Source organism: Juglans regia, chromosome 12, assembly GCF_001411555.2.
Source record: "Juglans regia cultivar Chandler chromosome 12, Walnut 2.0, whole genome shotgun sequence".
Taxonomy (NCBI): domain Eukaryota; kingdom Viridiplantae; phylum Streptophyta; class Magnoliopsida; order Fagales; family Juglandaceae; genus Juglans; species Juglans regia.
The window spans coordinates 31,197,275-31,209,555 of NC_049912.1; the positions used below are offsets into that span (position 1 = coordinate 31,197,275).

At 38.2% G+C, this 12,281-nt stretch overlaps 1 protein-coding gene across 1 annotated transcript; it reads right to left on the reverse strand.

Moving 5' to 3' along the window:
* Positions 1-9,527: 9,527 nt before the first annotated feature.
* On the reverse strand, positions 9,528-10,483 carry LOC109004755 (wound-induced protein 1-like). The gene has a single exon (XM_018983427.2). It carries the CDS (start codon positions 10,274-10,276, stop codon positions 9,911-9,913), a length of 366 nt encoding a protein of 121 aa, XP_018838972.1. The 5' UTR covers positions 10,277-10,483; the 3' UTR covers positions 9,528-9,910.
* Positions 10,484-12,281: the final 1,798 nt, after the last annotated feature.

A 12,281-nucleotide genomic window follows, 5' to 3' on the forward strand; every position in this document is an offset into this window, starting at 1 on the left:
CACTCCTTTTAACAAAACCCAGTTTCCACCTTGCATGCCTTGATAGGATGATCTAAATATCCTCAATCAACTGCCCCTTCCAAGAACAATTAGTTGGGAGTATTAACAGACTCAATTACTACTTTAGTATCTCCCTCAATAATCACTTAATTGAGTCCCAATTCATGTCACAGTTGCAATCCTCTAATTAGAGCATAGCATTCTACAGAAAATGCATTACAGACATGAGCTTTTGGAGCAGACAAAACACTCTCGGCCTCACCTTTGTTGTTCCTTAGCACAATACCAATTCTCATTGTCTTCTTTCCAGCATCAAAAGCAGCATCAAAGTTTAGCTTGTGTAATGGATCCATTGGAAGACACCACCCCATATCATTAGCTTGTTGAGCCTCTCTGTCTGAAGCAATAGGTGAAAACTAATGCACCTCATGATAAGCTTCAATATCACTTAATGCTGACCTCATAAGCATAAAGGGACTTATAAAGTTGTTATTAAACACCAGACCATTCCTCCTAGCCCAGATTTTGTGAAGAACAGCTACCACCTAATTCAACTCCTTAATCTCCAGTCTGCTATATAACTCATTCCACAGCATGTTAAAATCATTATAACCAGTATGTCATTTCTTAACAAGGCTATCATTCTCTCCCCACACATCCACTACAACAGGACAGTTCCAGAGGACGTGTATAGTTGTTTCCTCATGTTGTTTGCAAACTGGACACAGACCATCTTCAATAATCTGTTTTTGCTTCAGAGTAAATTTTGTAGGTAAGATATTATTAAGTGCCTTCTAAACGAACTGTTTAATCTTACCAAGAACTTGCTGCCATAGCATCCTCCACTGCACATCAACTTCCTTGGCATTGGATGCCTCTTCTTGGGATTGATTCCTCATCAAACAGTCTAAAAAATAAGCACTCTTCACTGTAAATACTCCATTTTCAGTCCTTACCCAAAACAGTTTGTCATTGACATCCCTCAAACTAATAGGGATACTACAAATTAACTTGGCCCTTTCTGAACATAAAATTTCTTCAACCAAATCAACCATTCACCTATGATTAGTAACATCAATTAACTATGCCACTTTAGTATTTGGCTCCAACTTATGCATAGGAGTTTGTACACTATAAGTGGTTGGTTGAGCTAGCCATTTGTCATACCAAGCTCTTATACTCTTGCCATCTCCCACCCTCCAAACAGCCCCTTCCTTGATCAAATCTAGAGAGAACCAGATACTTCTCCAAATATGAGAAGGAGATGTTCCTACCTTAGACTCCATCAGCTCACAGTTACGGAAATACTTGTGCTTAAAGACTCGTGCCACCATGCCACCACAGAGGAAGGTTCTTGAATTAGTCTCCATACTTGTTTTGTCAACAAAGCTATATTAAAACTGATTAAATCCCTGAACCCTAATCCCCATTTGTTTTTCACTTTGCCTAGCTTTGCCCAACTCCTTCAATGAATACCTTTTTTAGATTTCTTATGGCTCCACCAAAACTGAGATAACATGGCCTCAATTTCTTTCAATAACACAGAAGGCAACCGAAATCCACTCATGGTGTAAGTTGGTATTGCTTGTAACACACTCTTAATGAAGATTTCCTTACCTGCTGATGATAGCAATCCAGATTTCCAGCTACTAATCTTCCTCCAAGTCTTTTCCTTTAAGCCCTTGAAAGTGTTGTACTTAGACCTTTCTACCACAATAGGCAGGCCCAAATACCTGTTGTAATTACCACATTCAACTCCATTAGTAGACAAAGTGATAAGCTCCCTTGCAGTAGGATCTGTATTCGAACTAAATAGAACATAAGTCTTTTGCTTGTTCATGGTCTGGCCAGATGCACACTCATACTGCCTCAAAATATGTTCTACATGAAACCACTCCTCTTGCTTGGCTCTACAAAATATAACACAATCGTCAGCAAATAAAAGATGGTTAATGCTTAAACCACCCCTTGAAGCTGCCACTCCTTTAATCGTGACATTCCTCTCAGCTTGTTGAAATAAAGAACTTAACCCCTCAACACAAAGAAGAAATATATATATAGAGACAAAGGGTCACCCTATCTTAAGCCTCTTGAAGGAAAAATTGTATCTCCATGTACACCATTCACCTTTACTTATCCACTTTAATGGACATGCTTCCCACCCTACTTTTTTGCCTCGATTGCATAGTACGTAGGAGTTCATACCCTATAAGGATATTGAAGAGACTTGTTGAAAAGAAAGAATGTCATCCTAAATATTCTAAATACTTTGAAGGAGGACATTTTGAATTCAAAAACCAATGGACAAGTATGGCTGATTCAAATTTAAATATCACTCCCGAAACAAACAATTGTGTATATATACATAGGCATATACCAATCTTAATCTCATATATATATAGAAATATATATACACACCACACGGCCAAAAGTGAAGTGAGAGTGCATGAAGACAGAAAGAGGGGTTTAAATGCATGCATGGGGGACAATTACTTGAAGTAATTTGGTGGGATCGATTCACCAATGTGTTTCACTTGGGTCGAACACGTGTGCAATCTAATTATTATGACAACATGGAGCTCTTCTTCATTTCCAGGAATACATTCTAACATTTCTACTGCTAAAAGTTAGGCATTCCTTAATTATAAAAGCTTGTCAATTAAAAAGATTTTCACTAACCAAAATAATAATAATAAAAACAGAGGTCTTTTTCCCCCACTCTCTTTCTCATAGTACGTAGGCATTCCTTTCTTCTCTTGATTGTTACGGGTTGAACTAATTGGAAGAGATAAGAACGGACAGTGACTGTGACCTAATTCTAAGTTATTTTTGGTAGGAGACGAATTAGTCTTGTAATATGGGTTAAACTCATGTAAGAGGGTGTTATAGATCTAATTCCTTTTTCGATCGTAAACGACGTAAATTAAAAATTACCTAAAATGACAATAATTTTTCTCCAAAACAGAAGAAGCTTAGTATTCATTCGCATGTATATCGAAATGAAAAAGAAGAGATAAAGATCTTTCTCGAAATATGAACATGTGAAACGTTATCCTTTAATTAACTGCTCATGTGTTTCTCTCCACAGAGCAATTATTTGTTCTTTCTTTTGTGTGTACTTTATCATTATCATTATTGTACCCACAATATATATATATATATATATATATTATATATATTTATTATATGCTAGAAGTGGAGCAAAGTACTAGGCACGTTTGCCTAGTTGGAAGAAATCATTTTTAAAAATTAGTAATATTCACAAAAGATAAAAATAATATAATTTTTTACTTAAAATTGATTAGTAGGTAGCTTAATACATCGAAGCAGAAAAATAATCTGACAATGGCCATGGAAGCTAAAGAGAGCTTAAATAGGCATGACATTTAAGATTAATTTAACTTTCACTAAAAAGAACAATATATACGTGCTTCGAAATAAGGACATCAATATTATATCTAGAGTCGTGATATAATATTGTTAGTGAAGATATATATATATATATATATATATAAATTTCAGGACTACCATCCTTTTAAGTAATATATATGTACTTACAATATTTTTGTCACATCTGACTAATTTACACCAAAAGACAAATAAACTCTCGTTTAAACGGACACAAAGAACATAACACAAGAGTAAAAATGATATAACACAAAATATGAACTACTCACATGGATGAACAAAAACACAAATGAACCTCGTTTTTTTTTTGCAAATGAGTTAAGATAAAATTTGAAAGTTAAAAGTTAAATAAAATATTTTTAAAATATATTTTTTTAATATTATTTTTATTTTGTGATTTGAAAAAAATTAAATTGTTTATTTTATTTTGTGTAAAAATTTAAAAAATTTATAATAATTAAATAAATTTAAATGATATAAGATGAAAATAATTATGAAAATAAATGAAATATTGACACAATATCTCGTTTATGAAAATAAATGAAAATAAATATGTGTCAGGGATAACAATATAATAAGACAAAACAAGATAGAGGTATAAATGGAAATAAATTATCAAACGCTAATTACTATTTATTTTCTTATAGACACTTTTAACTTTTTAAGATATGATATAATAAGATATAAGAGATATATATACACACGTGCTCTTGTGATCTTCACGTTTAAGTTTTGCTGGTTTAGACAAGTTAGTCACTCATAGCTAGAGACTTTCAGACGGATGACGTGGTTGATAGTGATTCTTCTTATCTTCTCCCCTGAAGTCAGTATTTTAAGTTGCAAATTAAACGTATCATGTATGTATAGGAGATATATAATATCTGATAGCTTTTACGGTGATAAGGACGCATAGGGTTAACTAGTATGCATCGATACCCTTATTTTGTTTATAGAATTCCCCAATATCGATCCGGCCTGGCTCTTTTATATATGGAAAAATCTTATTGCAAGCAAGTTTGTGCATCAATTCGTACACCAATATTGATATGTAATATATATGTTTAACGAAACGATGTGAATTAAAGATAAAAATAATTTTTATGATATAGGAGATTTTCTTTTTCTCTCACAAAATTTTTTTTCATTTTTTTTTAAATAAAAAAAATTATCGGTACGCGATATGGTACACGAACTCGCTTGTATCTAGCAAAACCCTTTATATATATATATAGATATTCTGATCATGGGCACGTTGGTCTCTTCTTATCGCAGACCCCAAATTTAAACAAATTAAATGGACGTGGTACATTCGATCAAGCCAACTAATTAAACACACACACACACACACATATATATATATATATATATATATATATCTTATACTCAAAAGAGGTTATGAACATGAATGAACGGTATTTCTTATTTGACACATTTCATTTCATTTATGCCCCTGTGAGATTGAGGGGTGCCAAATTCTTCGGTCTTGATTCTTACCCATCTAGCACAAAGATTTCGAAAGTGAGGCTCCGAAGACGAAGTGCCGTGCTCTGTATTTCTCGGTTCTTCTTGCTTGTTCTTAGTGCTTGTGCCTCGTGGGTATGGTCATTCTCGATATCTTTTTCTTGTCTCTTGGGTGTGAATCTTAGAGAACCAGTTTGGGTTTTTCTTCCTTCTTGTTCTTTTTGGATCCGAATCCTGTGATTATTCTTTTTTCATTTTGTTCCTCTGTTCCTTATGTTGTTGGTGGTGGTGGTGGTGGTGGTGTCGTCGTCTTTCCTTTTGAAGTGCACGGGACTCATCTCAACGACTTGTTGCAGCATGAGGTGTGAGACAGCTTCGTGGAAAAAGTCGAGAGGGACAATACCCTCATTCAGGTTCCCTTCATTTCCCATTTCTTTCTATTTGCTTCTAACTTCCGGTCTCTTTCCTGGTTCTTGATCGTCTTGCTTGTGACGTTCTCTAACTTCTGATTTTATACTTAAGGATATAGTGACATGTCCTTTCATCTTTATCTATATGTAAAAATTATGCACTAGATATAATTCAAACTTTGAAAATGTGTCATGTTCTGGGACTTGAAGAACTGTCAAATTTAGTTTCAAATAAATCAGGCATTAACAATTTTATTTTCATATAAAATAATTTTCCTTAATTATTCAGTTCAAAGACTAATGATAGTGATGCAATCATTTAAATTATTTGAAGGACTTGTTAGAAAATAAATTTAAATTAAGATCAAACGTGACTATAGAGGCACAATAGGCACACGATATTATTTCTTGAGTTACAATAGGCACACAATATTATTATCCTTCTTTAACTTATCATTATGTTTTTACTTATAAAAAAAAAACTTATCATTATGTTTTTATTTATTTATTAATATAGAGCACATATCTATTTTACAACAATTTATTTTTCTTTTAAATGGCCAAACGCGCCTCGCACGTTGGCCCACTACTAGTGTGTATATATATATATATATGTATATATATACACGCAGATTATACCAAAACTACCTACTGTATTGAATAATATTTTATGAACAACTTTGTTTGGCAAGTAGGAATCCATGCATGCATGCATATGCTAATATCTAAAATGTTCCTTTTTGTTTTTTCAGTTTTTCCTTTTCTACTCGGTTTTTTGCTTTCATTTTAGTTGGAAGGAGAAAAAAAAAAGCTAGCAGAGAGGAGAGAAATCCCCAGAGGCCCAAGAGAGGGCTCGGGCTTGGGCCCAGGAGTCGCAATGGGTCGGGATGTCTCAAAAGGCCTAAGGAGAAGAAGGTAAAGTTGAAGACTTGGGAAGGAAATAAAAAACCGTACAATCTAACACACTGACCAAGGAGCCGCCGGTTCTGGCATGACAGGGTGGCCTGACACGCGAAGTGGTCAACCACCAGGAACACCCAGATCCTGACAGGTCAGCCCGGATGGCACCAAAGGATAGGGGAACCCATCTGAAACCACACCGCATTTAATGGATGCAAGAACGAGTCTGACCGAGGCCACATCACATTTAATGACACTAGAGTAGGCATGCATGGCAGGGCCATGTCACATTCAATGCATTCTTAAGGACGGCAAGCAACACAAAAGCCCTTCTGAGTGCCTGTGATGGCTCTGACCAAGCCATGCAGGAATGTTGGGAGGCAAGAAATAGGTAGGGATGTGCGATCCTAGTACGAAGCCGTCTGCACGACGTTATCACCTCGGGTCCCGTCCCAACAGGTATAAATACCCCTCACTCCACCGAGAGGGAGGTTACTCTCTTTTACTTGAACATTGTTGTTATCTCATTCTAGTCTCCATATTTTCTTATTCTTCCACAACCTTAGACTAATTTGAGCGTCAAAGGTATCACCGCCCTCGAGCTCCCATGTTCTCCTCCTTGTAGGGAAGAGCCCGAGAGCTACCAGCTTTGAGTGGCTCAGGCACACCAAACACGACATCAACATTGGTGACATATGTGGGATCCTTCTTTCCCAGCAAGTAACATGTCATTCATATGTTGGCCACGACGCGTTCTCAAGCCTCGTAGCGAGGAGAAGAGCAACCTGAGGCGATGTAAGAAAGAATCAACAAACAAGCTGCAACAATACAGAGGCTTGTGAAAGAAATGGAGGCTCTCTGCAGGGAGAATGTCACCTTGCAGGGAGGGGATGGAGAACCGGAGGGAGACCATCAAAGTCACAACTCCGAGACCCCCCGTCCACCTGAGGCGGATGTAGCAAAAGAAGAGCGACACAAGCGGACCTCATGTTCCAAAAACTAGAAACCAAATATGAAGAGGTGGTCAAACGGGTAGGCCCACCTTCCACGATAGACCAATTGCTCACTAGCATTGAGCTGCCGTATAACGCCGATGTCATGGCAGTCCCCCTACCCTTGAGGTTTAAAGTGTCGCTAATAGACGCAGATGATGGGTCGAAGGATCCCTTGGAACACTTGGAAACCTTCAAGGCACACATGACCCTGCACGGGTTCCCAAGTGAAGTTGAGTGCAAGGCGTTCCCCCTCACGCTGAAGGGGCGGCGAGAGCATGGTTCGAGGCCCTGCTACTCGGGATCGTTACTAGCTTCACAGAGTTGGCACAACTCTATTTAACACAATTCATGGCGAGCCAGAATAGGAGACGACCCGCTGCCTATCTTCTTACCATAAAGCAAAGACATGACGAGAGCCTAAAGTCCTACCTCCCTCGTTTCAATAAGGAACGCATGACAACATATGACCAGGATAAGAAAATCACAATGGCAGCACTGATGGGGGGATCTGGCCCCTCAACCACTTCATGGAAGAGATAGCAAGAAAAACCCCAACCTCACTAAGGGATTTCATAGACCGCACCGACGACTTCATTAACGCTGATGACACACTCCGGGCCTTGATTGCCCCGCGCCGAACCGAGCTGGAAAAAGCAGACAGGAAAATAGCTGGCCAGAACAACGAAGGGAGCCGAGAAGACAGTAAGAAGATGTCACGCGATGCAAAGCGCAAAGAAGAACAACCCACACGGGGGAAGGCTGTACAACACATCCACACCAATCTGGTCCTAACCCAAGATTAAGCCTCGTTTGGTTGTTAAACTCATTTGAGTTCAACTCAATTCAGTCTAATTTTAAGTTAAGTTTAACATCCAAACACACAACTTTCAAATTACTAAATTCATCTCAACTCAAAATCTCTTTACATGTGAGACCCACAATATTTTTCAACTTTTTATAAATACATCTAAATTCATCTTAACATCCAAATACATTTAAACTCATTTTAAAGCTATGTTTGGTTGTAAGACTCAGTTGAGCTCAATATAATTTTAAGTTGAGTCTAACATTCAAACACTCAACTCTCAAATTACTAAACTCACCTCAACTCAAAACCTCATTATACGTTGGACCCGCAACCTTTTTCAACTTCCCATAAAAAGTATTAAACTCATCTTAACATCTTAACACATTTTAAACTCAATTTAGATGGGTCCCACATAACTCATTCTATTACTCAACTCACTATTATTCATAAAGAATTGAACTTAGCTCAGCTCAACATCTAGACGCAGCCTAAGTGAATCCCACAAAACTTACTCTATCATCTCAACCCACTACTATTCATAAAGAACTCAACTCAACTCAACATCCAAATACAACCTTAGAACAAAAAAAAAAAAAAGTACACAATTTATCACACCATCCACCTAAATATTTAGATTTTAGAGATTACACAATATTTATGAATCCGTCGTATTTTCGGAACGTAACTATAGTGAAATGACATTAAACTTTATTTTGATGTGTTTTTATCATCACATTAGGAGACAATAGGGCTACATTATAAAAGTAATGTAGTCCACTGGCCAGGGGGTGGAGAGTCGGCTCCACCCTCCCTCCCCCTGTCTGGCCTTTGCTAGACTTGTCCATAGTCCATTTTTCTAGTTTGTTTCTAGCTTTCTGCCCATAACACCGAAAATGGCCAATCTGCTGTCCACCAGCCACCATCGACTGCCATGCGCCCCACCATCAGAGCCTCCAGCCACTGATCTTCTAGACAGCAGAAAAAAAAAAAAAAAAACCTCCCAAAAGAGTGATGCATGTGCCTCACACGCAACTCATACTGCGCGTGATCTTCACGCGCCTCCATAGTCAGTGGCAATCCTTTGCCAATGATTCGACCATTTTCTCGGTTGCTACTCGTCTATGTTTATGTTTTCTCTAACCAAAGATCAAGAGAAATTGATCGTAGAAGTCTACTTCAACCAATCCAAGCTAACAAACTGCAGCACATTTTTCACTACGGCTTCTAGTTGTAGTCTTATAGTTTGTTTATCAGACTATGTTAACCGTTTCAAGCGGCTTCACCTTGAGAGAAATGGGTAAGAGCCAATCTTTTGGTTCTAAAGCCCTCTTTTTTTTTATTTCACCAGTGTTGTATTTGTTGGTTTTTGGATGATTGTTGAGACTTATAGCTCATTGTATCTTGTAATATGTAGTTTATCTATGAAAAACTTGCTTAGAAAAAAAAAAAAAAAAACATAAGACTCGATCTCAATTTGTATCATCAAGGATCTTCCACTTTTGGCTTAGAAAGATTAGAAGGCAAATGAGGCAGGCAACGGAAAAATCATATCACAAGCACAAGCAAATACCTTTATTACGCAACCAAAACACGAGATTACAGATACGTCAGGATATAACCAATAGGAATGTTCCACCATTATGGTTTCCACGTACCAACACACAAAATCAAGACAGACACCACGACTAAACAGGACAACCCGAAAGACAGACGGGCACACGCAAACATACCAAGATGCCAAAGCCGAACAAACCATGCCAAACACGACCGTAATAAGGAGCTTTTACATCTCTCTGACTCGATCTAATACGGAAATTTAGCTCAGCCCATAAGTATTTCACTCAATCAGGGGCTGATTACTGCGCACCCTTTAATTTATTTGTTTTTACTATAGTAACGGATGCAGCTGATCACAGAGAGAGATGGTACTATATTGCCAGGACCAGACCCGGCACGGACTTTCCGAACCAACTGGAGACGCTGCTCTCCCAAAGGGACGGGCAATGGAGGGGCGTGATCGCAGCCGTCGATGATGAGGACCTCGTAGAAGCTAAATCTGATGGCGGTGACGATGGACCGGAGTTCCGGAGTCGCGTGACAGTGAGGGACGTGTTGAAGTACTCCCTGATCTGAGTAATTATCCCATCAGAGACGGTGCAGGCATGAACCCAGGAAATAGAGAGGGCGTGGTCGCAGCCCTCCACAAGGACGGTGGGCCCGAAGGAAGTGATGGACTGCGGGACGAATCGGAAGGATGTGGCAGAGGCAGGGGCAGTGCCGGTCAGAAGGCGCATCAAGAACTGGTGGGAGGGAGGACCATGAAACCACCACTCGAGGTCGGGGGCGACGATCTGGTGCACCGTGGCCACGTCGTGCGAACTCAGGGCCGCATAGAGGGCGAGAACCACCCTTTGATTACTGGAATCGGTTTCCTCCAGAGTTTCCTGAGAGTTAGCCAGTTCTAGACCAAGCCTAGCTCGGCAGTAGGCGGTGGGTCTTAATTAAATAAGGTTTTGGACACGGAGTGAGAGGAATATGCAGAAAGAAAGGGCCGAACAAAATGCTTGTAAAATGAAGGGGAAGCTGATACCGCTACCGCTGGTGAAACGGGTTAGATTATATAGCGGGGATGAGGAGGGTCGTGACCCGTGCGATTGGATTGATCATTGTATGCACAGCCGTTCTCGTAGCAACTATGCTGCAGAGGGCCCAATGGCAAGATCGACTTTTGGGCTATTTCGTCCGTTCTGATGACGTGACTGGTTGTTAGTAGTTGTAGTGTACGAAGGGATAATGATATACTTGCAACGGGTTCACTATTTTTTTATTATTTATATTATATTTAAATTTTTTATTATTTTATTAATTTTTTAAAATATTTTTTAACGTCTTTAATTGTTATAAAAAAATTTATAATTATTTTCTTAATTATTAAATAAAATAAATAAAATAATAAATAAATAATAGAAAGATAGACTTATCATTTTTCTTGTATGAAGACGAAGACGACGACCGGGAGTTGTGTTGGGTTGGGTTGGACTCGGTCAAGCCAACTCTATTTGACCCCACTAATGACTTCATTATTTTACGGTTTTAATTTTGCAAAATGATACCACACAATATATTTAATAACATATTTCATAATATATATTATAAAATAAAAATATTTTAATAAAATAATATTATTTTTATAAGTTAGTTTATAAAAATAATATTTATTTTAAAATATTATTATGTAAAATGTTATAAAAATTTAAATGAGATGAGGCCAGGTCAGGTCAGACCCCATACCTCAAGCCAGGAGGAGAGTAAACAAAAAGTGATCAGCAATGACGCCCTCTTGTTGACGAGAGTATATTTTATAGCCTTTTGGTGGTAAGTATGAATGAATGAATTGATATTGTTTCTTGTCGATTTGAAACCATGGATTAAATTTTACGTCCTTTGAATTAGCTCGAACGAACGAAACAAAAAAAAAAAAGATAACGTTAATGGATTGATTCACTTTCAAGTTGAACGCGGGAGCATGCAGCCAAATTAAATACAACGTAATTGTCTAACGTCTATTGCAAGCCACTGTTTATACTCGCTTTTCAGCCAGCAATCTACATATATAGACTTTGCTTATCCCAATTTGAAATTTATGTTTTACGGTGAAGAAAAAAAGGATTAAGTTTGAAAAAAACAAATGATCATAACAGAGAAACTCCATCTTCTCTCTACAAAACTCTTCCAAATCCGGTATTAGCTTTGAGGGAGAGGGTGCTTTGGCTCCTCCCTCTCCCCTCCCTCCTGTCTATATGTTCATTCTGCTCAATTTATTTTATTTTGATTTATTTTAATTTTTTAGTTTTAGCTCTACTAAGAGGTGCTCTTTCGGGTGATCCATTTTTTAGAATAGGTTTTGTTCCTTTTTCTTTCTAAGATCTGTGTTTATGAATACTCCAAGATCTTCATTTCAAAGTTCCATAACCTCATCTTTCTTTTTTCTTTCAGAACCATGTTTGGTGGTTGAGCTGCCTGGAACGACCGCAGCTGGGACAAGAGTTGGTCAAGAGGGGTGGGCGAAGCTATGATTGGTTGGTTATGCGACAGAGCTTATGTGTAGGAGGTCTTCTACGCAGTGGAGGATGGTGTTCGTGCGATCTAGGCTTGGGATGCCAATGCTTGTGGTGGGTGTGCTGTACTGGGCTCATGCCGATGCTCGTGGAGGGTGGCGGTCGCAGAGAGGGAGATGGGCTTGGGAGAGAGTGGCGGAGGGAGGCAACAATATCTGTTAGGAGAGAGTTTTATAGAAAT

Excerpts from the sequence above, each read along its gene's own strand:
- LOC109004755 (XM_018983427.2), bottom strand. The coding sequence starts at position 10,276 with ATGCGCCTTCTGACCGGCACTGCCCCTGCCTCTGCCACATCCTTCCGA.